Below are 16,126 nucleotides of genomic sequence, written 5' to 3'. Positions count from 1 at the left end.
TTCTTCAATTGTCTTCCTCATGTGTATAGATCCACCAGCTGAGTGGTCTAAGGACATCTGAGCTTTTTCTGTAAGCCCATAGTAAAAGATGTCTAACTGTACCCACTCTGAGAACATTTCAGAGGGGCATTTCCTTAGCATACCTCGATACCTCTTCTAGGCATTATAAAGAGATTCATTATCCTCTTGTTTAAAGCCTTGGATGTCTAGCCTTAGCTGTGTCATCCTTTTTGGAGGGTAAAAGTGATTCAGGAATTTGTCTGATAACTGTTTCCATGTCTTTATGCTTGCTGTAGGTTGGTTATTCAACCACCTTTTAGCCTGATCTTTTACAGCAAATGGAAACAGTAATAGTCTGTAGACATCCTGATCCACCTCTTTATCATGTACTGTGTCAGCAATTTGTAAGAACTGTGCCAGAAACTCAGTAGGTTCTTCCTGTGGAAGACCAGAATACTGGCAATTTTGCTGCACTATGATAATGAGTTGAGGATTTAGCTCAAAGCTGCTTGCTTTGATGGAAGGTGTACATATGCTACTCCCATATGCAGCTGTAATGGGGTTAGCATATGACCCCAGAGTTCTTTTGGACTGATCAATCCCACTTAGATCCATAATGGATTGCAAATAGATATATTTTGTTTTTTTTTGAATTAAACGAAAAAAATAAAATAAAATAAAAGGAAATTAAGATAAAAATGCGAAAATCAAAAAGAAAATAAGATCAAAGCAAATTGAGAACTGAATCAATTAGTTAATTAAAAAGATTTTGAAAAGAGCAATTAAAAAGATATGATTGAAAAATTTTTATGAAAAAGATTGATTTTTGAAAAGAGGAAAGAGAAAAACAACAAAATGACACCAAACTTAAAACTTTTAGAAAATCAAACACTAATTTTCGAAAATTTTTAAGGGAAAAACACAAAGAGGACACCAAACTTAGAATTTTTAAAGATCAAAAAGAGACTAAGGACATGCAAAATCGAAAAACTAAAAGAAAGGCAAAAGCATGCAATTGACACCAAACTTAAAATATGAAACTAGACTCAACTAAAAGACTCTAAACCAACAAAAACAAAACAGTCCTAATCTAAGCAACAAGATAAGCCGTCAGTTGTCCAAACTCGAACAATCCCCGGCAACGGCGCCAAAAACTTGGTGCACGAAATTGCAATCACACTTTTGCAACTCCGCACAACTAACCAGCAAGTGCACTGGGTCGTCCAAGTAATACCTTGCGTGAGCAAGGGTCGATCCCACGGAGATTGTCGGCCTGAAGCAAGCTATGGTTATCTTGTAAATCTTAGTCAGGATAACAGAAATTATCAGTATTGATTGTGAAAAACAAAAGAACATGAAATGATTACTTGTTTTGCAGTAATGGAGAAGAGGTTGAGGTTTTGGAGATGCTCCATCTTCTGAATCTCTGCTTTCCTACTGTCTTCTTCATCAAACACGCAAGGCTCCTTCCATGGCAAGCTGTATGTAGGGTTTTACCGTTGTCAATGGCTACCTCCCATCCTCTCAGTGAAAATGTTCCTATGCTCTGTCACAGCATGGCTAATCATCTGTCGGTTCTCGATCAGGCTGGAATAGAATCCAGTGATTCTTTTGCGTCTGTCACTAACGCCCCGCCTTCAGGAGTTTGAAGCTCGTCACAGTCATTCAATCATTGAATCCTACTCAGAATACCACAGACAAGGTTTAGACCTTCCGGATTCTCTTGAATGCCGCCATCAGTTCTAGCTTATACCACGAAGATTCCGATTAAAGAATCCAAGAGATAACTACTTAATCTAAGGTAGAACAGAGGTGGTTGTTAGGCACGCGTTCATAGTTGAGAATGATGATGATTGTCACGGATCATCACATTCATCCGTGTTAAGAACAAGTATTATCTTAGAATGGAAGCAAGCATGATTGAATGAGAAACAGTAGTAATTGCATTAATCCATCAAGACACAGCAGAGCTCCTCACCCCCAACCATGGGGTTTAGAGACTCATGCCATGGAAAATACACAAAGAAAACGTGTAAAGTGTCATGAGGTACAGATACAATGTCAAAAGATCCTATTAATAGAAAACTAGTAACCTAGGATATACAGAAATGAGTAAATGACGTAAAAATCCACTTCTGGGTCTACGTGGTGTGTGTTTGGGCTGAGCAATGAAGCATTTTCGTGTAGAGACCTTTTTTGGAGTTAAACGCCAGCTTTTATGCCAGTTTGGGCGTTTAACTCCAAGTTTTATGCCAGTTCCAGCGTTAAACGCTGGAATTTCTGAGGCTGATTTGCCACGCCGGTTTGGGCCATCAAATCTTGGGCAAAGTATGGACTATCATATATTGCTGGAAAGCCCAGGATGTCTACTTTCCAACGCCGTTCAGAGCGTGTCAATTGGGCTTCTGTAGCTCCAGAAAATCCACTTCGAGTGCAGGGAAGTCAGAATCCAACAGCATCTGCAGTCCATTTCAGTCTCTGAATCAGATTTTTGCTCAGGACCCTCAATTTCAGCCAGAAAATACCTGAAATCACAGAAAAACACACAAACTCATAGTAAAGTCCAAAAAAGTGAATTTTAACTAAAAACTAATAAAAATATACTAAAAACTAACTAAAATATACTAAAAACATACTAAAAACAATGCCAAAAAGCGTACAAATTATCCGCTCATCAATTCTACTCCAACTTGATTGAGAACCGACAGATGATTAGCCGTGCTGTGACAGAGCATTTGGACCATTTTCACTGAGAGGATGGGATGTAGCTATCAACAAGGGTGATGCCTCCAGACGATTAGCCGTGCAGTGACAGCGCATAGGACCATTTTCCCGAGAGGATTAAAAGTAGCCATTGATGATGGTGATGCCCTACATACAGCTTGCCATGGAAAGGAGTAGGAAGGATTGGATGAATGTAATAAAAAAGTAGAGATCCGAGAGGAGCACAGCATCTCCATACCCCTATCTGAAATTCCCACTATTGATTTACATAAGTATTTCTATCCCTTTTTATTTTCTATTTATTATTAATTTTCGAAACCCATAACCATTTAATCTGCTTAACTGAGATTTACAAGGTGACCATATCTTGCTTCATACCAACAATCTCTGTGGGATCGACCCTTACTCACGTAAGGTATTACTTGGATGACCCAGTACACTTGCTGGTTAAGTTGAACGGAGTTGTGAGCTTCTCTAACAGTTCCTGGAACTCTTTTATCACAATTTCATCCACCAAGTTTTTGGCGCCGTTGCCGGGGATTGTTCGAGTATGGACAACTGACGGTTCATCTTATTGCTCAGATTAGGTAATTTTCTTTTCAAAAATCTTTTTCAAAATTTTTCTTTTCTTTTTCGTTTTTCTAAAGAATATTTTTGAAAAAAATTAATAAAAATACAAAAAAAATTATAAAATCATAAAAATAAAAAATATTTTGTGTTTCTTGTTTGAGTTTTGAGTCAATTTTTAAGTTTGGTGTCAATTGCATGCTTTAAAAATTTTTCTTGCATTTTTCGAAAACTCCATGCATTCATATTGTTCTTCATGATCTTCAAGTTGTTCTTGGTAAGTCCTCTTGTTTGATCTTGATGTTTTCTTGTTTTGTGTTGTTTGTTGTTTTTCATATGCATTTTTCGTTTGTTAGAGTCCATGCATTAAAGATTTCTAAGTTTGGTGTCTTGCATGTTTTCTTTGCATCAAAAATTTTTCAAAATTATGTTCTTGATGTTCATCATGATCTTCAAAGTGTTCTTGGTGTTCATCTTGAAATTCATAGTGTTCTTGCATGCATTATGTGTTTGATCCAAAATTTTCATATTTTGGGTCATTTTTATGTTTTTCTCTCTCATAATTAAAATATTCACAAATTAAAAAAAATATCTTTTCTTTATTTTTCTCCAAATTTTCGAAAATTTGAGTTGACTTAGTCAAAAATTTTCAAAATTAGTTGTTTCTTACAAGTCAAGTCAAATTTTCAATTTTAAAAAAATATCTTATCTTTTTAAAATCTTTTTATCATATCTTTTCAATTTTATCTTTGTTTTTCGAAAATTTTCAAAAATCTTTTTTAAATTATTTTCAAAATATTTTTCTTATCTTTATATCATATTTTCAAAATTACACTAACAATTAATGTGATTGATTCAAAAATTTGAAGTTTGTTACTTTCTTGTTAAGAAAGGTGCAATCTTTAAGTTCTAGAATCTTATCTTGAAGTTTCTTGTTAGTGAAGTAAGTAATTTTAAATTTAAAAATTAAATCTTTTTATCTTTTATCTTATCTTTTTCAAAAATTTTATCTTTTTCAAAATTTGATTTCAAAATATCTTATCTAACCTCTTATCTTCTTATCTTTTCAAATTTGATTTTACTATCTTTTTCAACTAACTCTTTGACTTTTTGTTTGTTTCTTATCTTTTTCAAAACCACCTAACTACTTTTCCCTCTCTAATTTTCGAAAATATCTCATATCTTTTTCAAAAATTCTTTTTGTTTTAAATTTTAATTTTAATCTTATCTTATCTCTAATTTTCGAAAATTACTAACCCCTTTTTAAAAATTATTTTCGAATTTTCTATCTCTTCTCTCTTATTCTATTTAATTATTTAATTACTAACACTTCTCTTCACCTCTATTCACCTAAATATCTGAACCCACTCTTCTTCATTCTTCTCCCCTTTCTTTTTTTACTAACATAAAGGAATCTCTATACCGACAGTATAGGATTCCTCTTCTTTTCTTGTTTTCTTTTCTTTCATATGAGCAGGAACAGGGAAAAAGGCACTCTTGTTGAAATTGATCCTGAACCTGAAAGGACTCTGAAAAGGAAACTAAGAGAAACTAAATTACAACAATCCAGAAATAACCTTTCAGAAATTTTCGAACAAGAGAAGGAGATGGCAGCCGAAAATAATAATAATGCAAGGAGAATGCTTGGTGACTTCACAAAGCCAACGTCCAAATTTGATGGAAAAAGCATCTCCATTCCTGCCATTGGAGCCAACAACTTTGAGCTGAAACCTCAGCTAGTTGCCTTAATGCAACAAAACTGCAAGTTTTATGGACTTCCATCTGAAGATCCTTATTAGTTTTTAACTGAGTTCTTGCAGATCTGTGAGACTGTAAAGACGAATAGAGTTGATCCTGAAGTCTACAGACTCATGCTTTTCCCTTTTGCTGTAAGAGACAGAGCTAGAATATGGTTGGATTCACAACCTAAGGATAGCCTGGACTCCTGGGATAAGCTGGTCACAGCCTTCTTGGATAAATTCTTTCCTCCTCAAAAGCTGAGCAAGCTGAGAGTGGATGTTCAAACCTTCAAGCAAAAAGATGGTGAATCCCTCTATGAAGCTTGGGAAAAATACAAGCAGCTGACCAAAAGATGTCCATCTGACATGTTTTCAGAATGGACCATATTAGACATATTCTATTATGGCCTATCTGAATTTTCGAAAATGTCATTGGACCATTCTGCAGGTGGATCTATTCACCTAAAGAAAACGCCTGAAGAGGCTCAAGAACTCATTGACATGGTTGCAAATAACCAATTCATGTACACTTCTGAGAGGAATTCCGTGAATAATGGGACGCCTCAGAGGAAGGGAGTTCTTGAAATTGATGCTCTGAATGCCATATTGGCTCAGAACAAAGTGTTGACTCAGCAAGTCAACATGATCTCTCAAAGTCTGAATGGATGGCAAAATGCATCCAACAGTACTAAAGAGGTAGCTTCTGAAGAAGCTTATGATCCTGAGAATCCTGCAATGGCAGAGGTTAATTACATGGGTGATCCTTATGGAAACACCTATAACTCATCATGGAGAAATCGTCCAAATTTCTCATGGAAGGATCAACAAAAGCCTCAACAAGGCTTTAACAATGGTGGACGCAATAGGCTGAGCAATAGCAAGCCTTATCCATCATCTTCTCAGCAACAGACAGAGAATTCTGAACAAAACACTTCTAATTTAGCCAATCTAGTCTCTGATCTGTCAAAGGCCACTTTCAGTTTTATGAGTGAAACAAGATCCTCCATCAGAAATCTGGAGGCACAAGTGGGCCAGCTGAGTAAGAAAGTCATTGAAACTCCTCCCAGTATTCTCCCAAGTAATACAGAAGAGAATCCAAAAGGAGAGTGCAAGGCCATTGATATAATCAATATGGCCGAATGCACAAGGGAGGAGGAGGACGAAAATCCTAGTGAGGAAGACCTCCTGGGACGTCCTTCAAGCAAGAAGGAGTTTCCTATTAAGGATCCAAAGGAATCTGAGGCTCATACAGAGACCATAGAGATTCCATTAAATCTCCTTTTGCCATTCATGAGCTCTGAAGACTATTCTTCCTCTGAAGAGGATGAAGATGTGACTGGAGAGCACGTTGCTCAATATTTAGGAGCTATCATAAAGCTGAATGCCAAGTTGTTTGGTAATGAGACTTGGGAAAGTGAACCTCCCTTGCTCATTAGTGAACTAGATACTTGGATTCAGAAAATTTTACCTCAAAAGAGACAAGATCTTGGTAAGTTCTTAATACCTTGTACCATAGGCACCATGACCTTTGAAAAGTCTCTATGTGATCTGGGGTCAGGGATAAATCTTATGCCACTCTCTGTAATGGAGAAGCTGGGGATCATTGAGGTACAACCTGCCTTGTTCTCACTACAATTGGCAGACAAGTCATTGAGACAAGCTTATGGAATAGTGGAGGACGTGTTAGTAAAGGTTGAAGGCCTTTACATCCCTGCTGATTTCATAATCTTAGACACTAGGAAGGAAGAGGATGAGTGCATAATCCTTGGAAGACCTTTCCTAGCCACAACAGGAGCTGTGATAGATGTCAACAGAGGTGAACTAGTCCTTCAATTGAATGGGGACTACCTTGTGTTTAAGGCACATGGCCATCCCTCTGTGACAAAAGAGAGTAAGCATGAAGAGCTTCTCTCAGTTCAGAGTCAAGAAGAGCCCCCACAGTCAAACTCTAAGTTTGGTGTTGTGAGGCCACAACCAAACTCTAAGTTTGGTGTTAAGACCCCATATCCAAACTCTAAGTTTGGTGTTGTGACTATACAACATTGACCTGATCACCTTTGTGGCTCCATGAGAGCCACTGTCAAGCTATTGACATTAAAGAAGCGCTTGTTGGGAGGCAACCCAATTTTATTTATCTAATTTTTATTTTATTGTTATTTTGTGTTTTATTAGGTACATGATCATGAGGAGTCACGAAAAAAATGTAAAAATTAAAAACAAGATCAAAAACAGCAGAAGAAAAAAATCACACCCTGGAGGAAGCACAGACTGGCGTTCAACGCCAGTAAAGAGCATCTGGCTGGCGTTCAACGCCAGAACAAAGCATGAAACTGGCGCTGAATGCCAGAAACAAGCATCATTCTGGCGCTGAACACCAGGAATGTGCCTAGAGGAAAAGCTGGCGCTGAACACCAGTAACAAGCATGAAACTGGCATTCAACGCCAGAAACATGTTACATGTGGGCGTTGAACGCCCAGAATGTGCACCACCCGGCGTTTAAACGCCAGAATGGTGTGCAATGGCATTTTACATGCCTATTTGGTGCAGGGATGGAATTCCTTGACACCTCAGGATCTGTGGACCCCACAGGATCACCCCAGGATCTGTGGACTCCACAGGATCCCCACCTAACATATTCCCACCTTACCTCCTAATCCTATTTTACTCTTCCCAATGTCACACTTCCCAACAACTTCAATCTCTGAATTTCTCTTCCCAATAAACACTCCTTCCCAAAACCCTTCACCAATCACCTCCATCTCTCTTCCCAATTACCCCCTTCACCACTCACATCCATCCACTCTTCCCCATAAACCCCACCTACCTTCAAAATTCAAAAACATTTTTCCACCCAATCCCACCCTATATGACCGAAACTTCACTCCCCCCTCTCCCTATATATACCCTTCCCTTCTACTTCATTTTCACACAACATAACCCCCTCTTCCATACCTTGGCCAAACCTACACTTCCCCTTTTCCTCCATATTCTCTTCTTCTTCTTCTTCTCTTCTTTCTCCTATTGCTCGAGGGTGAGCAATCTTTTAAGTTTAGTGTGGTCAAAGCACAATCTTTTTTGTTTTCCACTACCATCAATGGAACCTAAGGCCGGAGAATCCTCTAGAAAAGGAAAAGGGAAGACAAAAGCTTCCACCTCCGAGTCATGGGAGATGGAAAGATTCATCTCCAAGAGCCATCAAGACCACTTCTATGATGTTGTGGCAAAGAAGAAGGTGATCCCTGAGGTCCCTTTCAAGCTCAAGAAAAATGAGTACCCAGAGATCCGACATGAAATTCGAAGAAGAGGTTGGGAAGTCCTAACCAACCCCAAGCAACAAGTCGGAATCTTAATGGTTCAAGAGTTCTATGCCAATGCATGGATCACTAGGAACCATGATCAAAGTATTAACCCGAGTCCAAAGAATTATCTCACAATGGTTCGGGGAAAATACTTAGATTTTAGTCCGGAAAATGTGAGGTTGGCGTTCCACTTGCCCATGATGCAAGGAGATATACGCCCCTACACTAGAAGGGTCAACTTTAATCAAAGGTTGGACCAAGTCCTTATGGACATATGTGTGGAAGGAGCTCAATGGAAAAGAGACTCCAAAGGCAAGCCAATCCAACTAAGAAGACTGGACCTCAGGCCTGTAGCTAGAGGATGGTTGGAGTTCATTCAACGCTCCATCATTCCCACTAGCAACCGATCTGAAGTTACTGTGGATCGGGCCATCATGATTCATAGCATCATGATTGGAGAGGAAGTAGAAGTTCATGAGGTCATCTCCAATGAAATCTACAAAATAGCCGACAAGCCCTCCACCATGGCAAGGCTAGCTTTTCCTCACCTTATTTGCCATCTATGTTACTCAGCTGGAGTTATCATAGAAGGAGACATCTCCATTGAAGAGGATAAGCCCATCACCAAAAAGAGGATGGAGCAAGCAAGAGAGACCCTTCACGGTTCTCAAGAGATGCATGAGGAAGCTCATCCTCAAGAAATCCCTGAGATGCCTCAAGGGATGCACTTTCCTCCCAACAACTATTGGGAACAACTCAACACCTCCTTAGAAGATTTGAGCCACAATGTGGAACAATTAAGGGTGGAACATCATGAGCACTCCATCATTCTCCATGAAATAAGAGAAGATCAAAGAGCAATGAGGGATGAGCAACAAAGGCAAGGAAGGGACATAGAAGACCTTAAGGACATTGTTGGTCCTTCAAGAAGAAGACGCCACTAAGGTGGATTCATTCCTTGTTCTTATTTCTTTCTGCTTTTCGGTTTTTTTATGTTGTGTTTATCTATGTTTTGTGTCTTTATTTCATGATCATTAGTAGTTAGTAACTATGTCTTAAGGCTATGAATAAATTCCATTAATCCTTCACCTCTCTTAAATGAAATATGCTTTAATTCAAAAGAACAAGAAGCACATGGATTTCGAAATTATCCTTGAATTTAATTTAATTATATTGATGTGGTGACAATACTTTTTGTTTTCTGAATGAATGATTGAATAGTGCATATGTCTTTTGATATTGTTGTTTATGAATGTTAAAACTGTTGGCTCTTGAAAGAATGATGAACAAAGAGAAATGTTATTGATGATCTGAAAAATCATGAAATTGATTCTTGAAGCAAGAAAAAGCAGTGAAAAAAGCAAAAGCTTGCGAGAAAAAAAATTGGCGAAAAAAATAGAAAGAAAAAGAAAAAGCAAGCAGAAAAAGCCAATAGCCCTTAAAACCAAAAGGCAAGGGTAAAAAGGATCCAAGGCTTTGAGCATCAATGGACAGGAGGGCCCAAGGAAATAAAATCCAGGCCTAAGCGGCTAAATCAAGCTGTCCCTAACCATGTGCTTGTGTCATGAAGGTCCAAGTGAAAAGCTTGAGACTGAGTGGTTAAAGTCGTGATCCAAAGCAAAAAGAGTGTGCTTAAGAGCTCTGGACACCTCTAACTGGGGACTCTAGCAAAGCTGAGTCACAATCTGAAAATGTTCACCCAGTTATGTGTCTGTGGCATTTGTGTATCCGGTGGTAATACTGGAAAACAAAATGCTTAGGGCCACGGCCAAGACTCATAAGTAGCTGTGTTCAAGAATCAACATGCTTAACTAAGAAAGTCAATAACACTATCCGAAATTCTAAGTTCCTAGAGAAGCCAATCATTCTAAACTTCAAAGGAAAAAGTGAAATGCCAAAATTGTTTAGAAGCAAAAAGCTACAAGTCCCGCTCATCTAATTAGAATTAATATTCATTGATATTTTGAAATTTATAGTATATTCTCTTCTTTTTATCCTAGTTGATTTTCAGTTGCTTGGGGACAAGCAACAATTTAAGTTTGGTGTTGTGATGAGCGGATAATTTATACGCTTTTTGGCATTGTTTTTAGGTAGTTTTTAGTAAGTTCAAGCTACTTTTAGGGATGTTTTCATTAGTTTTTATGTTAAATTCACATTTCTGGACTTTACTATGAGTTTGTGTGTTTTTCTGTGATTTCAGGTAATTTTTGGCTGAAATTGAGGGACTTGAGCAAAACTCTGAAAAAGGCTGACAAAAGGACTGCTGATGCTGTTGGAATCTGACCTCCCTTCACTCGAAATAGATTTTCTGGAGCTACAGAACTCCAATTGGCGCGATCTCAACGGCTTTAGAAAGTAGACATCCGGAGCTTTCCAGCAATATATAATAGTCCATACTTTATTTGGAAATTGATGACGTAACTTGGCGTTGAACGCCAAGTACATGCTGCTGTCTGGAGTTAAACGCCAGAAACACGTCATGATCCGGAGTTGAACGCCCAAAACACGCTATAACTTGGAGTTCAACTCCAAGAAAAGCCTCAGCTCGTGCATAGATCAAGCTCAGCCCAAGCATACACCAAGTGGGCCCCGGAAGTGGATTTATGCATCAATTACTTACTCGTGTAAACCCTAGTAGCTAGTCTAGTATAAATAGGATAAGTTACTATTGTATTAGACATCTTTTGACAGTTTAATCTGTGACTATTCTAGTCTTTGATCATTCAGTCTTTTGATCATTCAGGGGGCTGGCCATTCGGCCATGCCTGAACCTTTCACTTATGTATTTTCAACAGTGGAGTTTCTGCACACCATAGATTAAGGATGTGGAGCTCTGCTGTACCTCAAGTTTCAATACAATTATTATTACTTTCTATTCAATTCTCTTTTATTCTTATTCCAAGATATACGTTACACAACACTTTGATGAATGTGATGATCCATGACACTCATCATCATTCTCACCTATGAACGTGCGTGACTGACAACCACTTCCATTTTACTCTAAGCCGGGCGCATATCTCTTAGATTCCCCAACAGAATCTTTGTGGTATAAGCTAGATAGATGGCGGCATTCATGGGGATCCGAAAAGTCTAACCTTGTCTGTGGTATTCCGAGTAGGATCCCGGGAATCCGGAAAGTCTAACCTTGTCCGTGGTATTCCGAGTAGGATTCCAGTATTGAATGACTGTGACGAGCTTCAAACTCCTGAAGGCTGGGCGTGATGACAAACGCAAAAAAAATCAATGGATTCTACTCCAACCTGATTGAGAACCGACAGATGATTAGCTGTGCTGTGACAGAGCATTTGGACCATTTTCACTGAGAGGATGGGATGTAGCTATCAACAAGGGTGATGCCTCCAGACGATTAGCCGTACAGTGACAGCGCATAGGACCATTTTCCCGAGAGGATTAAAAGTAGCCATTGATGATGGTGATGCCCTACATACAGCTTGCCATGGAAAGGAGTAGGAAGGATTGGATGAATGTAATAAAAAAGTAGAGATTCGAGAGGAGCACAACATCTCCATACGCCTATCTGAAATTCCCACTATTGATTTACATAAGTATTTCTATCCCTTTTTATTTTCTATTTATTATTAATTTTCGAAACCCATAACCATTTAATCTGCTTAACTGAGATTTACAAGGTGACCATAGCTTGCTTCATATCAACAATCTCTGTGGGATCGACCCTTACTCACGTAAGGTATTACTTGGATGACCCAGTACACTTGCTGGTTAAGTTGAACGGAGTTGTGAGCTTCTCTAACAGTGCCTGGAACTCATTTATCACAATTTCGTCCACCATCAGGTCAACACCTGATTCATGAAGCAGTTCCTCATGCCTCTCCTCCAGTTCCCTCACACTCACTCCCAGAGCAGCCCACTTTACAAACTCAGATTGTTGTCGTTCACAAAGGTCTTTGACCCTCGCCTTCATGTATTCTGCCTGCTATTCCAGCACCCTGATTAGACTGATTATTAGTGTCTCTCACGAACCACAATAACATTTCCACCTCCTGACATGCATGCTCGCACTCCCTCACCTCGGAATCCTTCGCCTTTAGCCGGGCTTCGGCAGTTGACTACGTCAGCTTGGCCGCCTTCACTCGCTGGCCAAAATCGAGGATCTTTTCTCTAAGGCATCTCTCCCTCTCGGCCAAGGTGGCCTCACGCATCTCCCACTCCGTTGTTTTCACGTCCGCGTAGAGGTGGTTGAGAATTTCATCAGTAGACCGTCCGGTGAGGCCAGCGCCAACAAAGGGCTTGCTTGGACCCGATCCAGATCCCTGCGACATTATTATTTATGTGGGTGTCTCAGTGTTGTTGTTATTTTATCCTGGAGCTATTCTGCATATGCAGTGATGAGCACCGAAGTTGGATATTTATTATTTAACTTATGCGCCTCTATTAATAAGGGAGACTTCCTAAGCACGTCTTCTGGCATCAGACCAACTCCAATAGTAGTAAACGGAAGGCTCTGTTATGACACATGGGGGAGAAAAAGACCGTTGGAATGATTAGTGGGTAGAGTCCCTTTGCTAGAACCGAGGCCAATAGTCCCTCTAAAGAGGGGACTTTCAATAGGCAATAATCCTTTGCAGTGTGTGGCAAGTTATCGAAAAAATTTTAAAAAATATATATTTTACTTTACATTACATATATGTTTAGTAATTTTGTAATGCTAGGTATGATAGTATGTTAAATAATTAAATTATATTTAATTAAATAATTATATTAAATAATTAAACTATGACTAATTTACTAATAATTTTAGTAATTAGTTATATTAGATAATTATATCTTTATTTAATAAGTAATTCATAGTTAGTAAATATATTATTTATTTATATTAGTTATTTAAGTTATAACTAATATAAATAATAACAAAAATTCAATGTGTTTGGTAGACTGGTTAAGCCACGGATAGCAGAAAATATGATTTCTGAGTTTTTTTCTCGCCGTAACGGTGTGTTTGGATATAACATGGTAAACGGAAAAAAATGAAAGAGAAAAAAAAAGAGGAGAAAAGGAATCCGTGAACACCAACGTTGAAAAAAAATTTACCAGCACTATGAATAATATATTAAAACAATAAAAACGAAAATATGCCAAAAAACAGTATAGAAGCCGCTAAACAAACCAGGTGGTGAAGTCTGGCGCCACTGAATAAATGGTTAAAAATGAACCGGAGATGATGATTCTGTAGGGACGGAGCCTCCAAGCATCAAACCCCCTGTGGGCGACGGTCAGGACCGGTCGGATCTCCGCTTAAACTACTCCCACGTGACATCTGGGTGAGGATTGCGACGGAGGTCGCAAACAACTCTATACAAGACCTTCTCAACTTGGAGTCAACTTGCAAGGTTTTTTTTTGATGCCGAGCGGTCGGCCGTGGTATACAAGCATGCGATGTTGTGGAACATGCCGTGGGTTTCCTTTCTAAGGTACCTGGACCGGGCGGAGAGACGGTTTGTAGATTGGTACGTCATTGCAGGAAATCCTGGCGCAATTCTCAGGGACGGGCTGCACGAGTATTTCTTCATGGCTAGACGTAACGCCGGAATGGATCTACTTACTAGGGCTGTAGCGCAGGGCAGCGTGGAGGCCAGCTACGTATATTCCATGCTGCTACTGTGTAACCACCATGGCGGCGACAATGTGAGACGCGCCGTCGATATGTTTGAAGTTATCCTTACATCTGGGAATGTCCACATGTGCAGGGAGATCTTCACGGACATCCTTGCAGAGAGTTGGGTTGGCGTCACACCTCCAGACCCTGGGCAACCCGTGACCTGTCGATCCTCCATGTGCTCTACACGTGGCATCGTGGGTGATTCTCACGACGTCTCGGGTGTATCGTGTGTCCGGTGCCTGGCCGATCTCGAGGTCTACGAGTTCCTGGGTATGTTTCGGTGATGTTGAACAGCGGTAGGGGACTCTTTTGGTTGCGTATCGGGTATTGCATGTGTGGATGACTTTTTTGTGGTGTGGCCAGCAAGTTCCAGGTGCACTAAATATACGAGTTCGACGAATTTCTTGTTATTTTTTTCTTTTTTTTGGTTTCTATATTTTTTCCATGGTTTTATTTTCTCTTTTTTATTGTAGTATGACTCTCTTCTGTGAGCATGAATGCAGCAGGTAGAAAACAAAAAAAAGTGTGATTTAATTAAAAGGAGCAACGTAGTTTATTTCCCGGTGTTGTAATTTAAATGTACCCTGCGTCATTCCATCCGTTTTAATGTGCTTTCCCGCCGATACGGAATCCGTTCAAAATTGTTGCAAAACTTAACGCTAACCTGGATGTTCTCAATGATTCATTTCTTCTATAAACGCACGTCAAAATAGTACATTAGGGCATATGCACTCTAAAGTGAGAGCATCAACACAGCAAGTAAAAGACCAAACACCAAATACGTTGACACAAATAAATAGCGAAGTTCCTTGAGGTGATGAAGAATAATGGACACGGACAGAGAGTTCGCGAGCATGCATGCCAAGCCAAACACCTCCCGCCACCTCTTCGGCTTTGATGAACATTCTGTCCTGGGTGTCTCCCTCTGCCGACTGCACGGGATCATAGGCTCCTTCGCCGCTTCCGGCATTTATTCCCCTCTGCCATACTCGCGACCCTCACCCGCATTGCATCCAACTTTGCAGAAAGAAGTTGCTCCCGGTTATGAAGGTCTTCAACCTTCGCCATGAGGTCCCTTCCCTGCTTCTCCAGCTGCTGCATGCCATTGGCGAAGTCGCTGACCTGATCACACAGAAATGCGTGCATCCCACGCATGGCCTGCTCGGCCTCCTCGACTTGTAACCCCTTCGCCTTCAGCTTGACCTCGACGGTTAGATACGCCTTCTTCGACTCGCTCAGTAGTTCACGGAGTGTCTTAACTTTGTCCTTGAGAATCTCTTCCTTTTTAACCATGGCAGCCTCAAACACTGTCCAATCCCTATTTTTCTTGTCCCCACGCAAGAGGCTGAACATCTCGCTGATCGACAGTTCTGTGAGGTCATCCGCACCGAGGACTTTGGTTGGTTCCGCTTCAGAATCCTGAGATATTGATGTGTTTTTGTTCGTTTTTTTTTCTTTTGCAAACCAGGAGTATCCTTGCTGCCGACAACAATGTCGTATCCAAATGCGAGGGGCGTATATAATACACCAGTCGCACTATCTGGTCGATACTTCGACAGCACGCCTCGGCCCAGAATGGCTAAATTAAATCCGTTTGGTAGAAAAATAGTAAGTACATTGTATATTATTATTATTATTATTTAATATTGAAATAACAAGATAAAAAAACTCTCCATAAATGACGGATAGAAAAAATAAACAAAAAAAACTTTCTACCGTGAGAAATAAAATGAAGTGGGATGCAAAATTCTCTTGCAATGCATTCCTTCTACAAGTTACAAGAACCATACGAGTTGAAAACAAGTAAGAAAAAATTGCCGTCACTCATACGAGTACCCTGATGTCATCTGCTCGCGATGAGACATGACAGAAGAAGTCATTTTTTATTCTGCACGAGGATAATTTATCATTGGGTGAGAACACAGTTTTTTGTTTCTTTCTTTTTTCCCCTGGCGTGACACCCCATATATATCCCACTGGTGTAGACCACAGTGTTTACTATGGCGAGGTGATAAACCCCAATTTTGTGGTTTATCTTGTGCTTAATTTGGGAGGTTTTTGTCAATATTTCTCACACTTATTCACAAGAAATGCATGGTTTTGTGTTTACTTCCTAATATTGCTCCATGATAGAAAACATGCTTATTTTGCCATA

The 16,126-nt window shown here is 39.6% G+C and overlaps 1 protein-coding gene across 1 annotated transcript; it reads left to right on the top strand.

Annotated features, from left to right (window-relative positions):
- The first annotated feature begins 13,760 nt into the window (after positions 1-13,760).
- LOC140174335 (uncharacterized) lies at positions 13,761-14,255 on the top strand. Its single transcript, XM_072198776.1, has one exon. It carries the CDS (start codon positions 13,761-13,763, stop codon positions 14,253-14,255), a length of 495 nt encoding a protein of 164 aa, XP_072054877.1.
- The last annotated feature ends 1,871 nt before the right edge of the window (positions 14,256-16,126 follow it).

Source organism: Arachis hypogaea, chromosome 7, assembly GCF_003086295.3.
Source record: "Arachis hypogaea cultivar Tifrunner chromosome 7, arahy.Tifrunner.gnm2.J5K5, whole genome shotgun sequence".
Classification (NCBI taxonomy): Eukaryota; Viridiplantae; Streptophyta; class Magnoliopsida; order Fabales; family Fabaceae; genus Arachis; species Arachis hypogaea.
This window is presented reverse-complemented; position numbering and strand designations above follow the sequence as displayed.

Excerpts from the sequence above, each read along its gene's own strand:
- LOC140174335 (XM_072198776.1), top strand. The coding sequence starts at position 13,761 with ATGCCGTGGGTTTCCTTTCTAAGGTACCTGGACCGGGCGGAGAGACGG.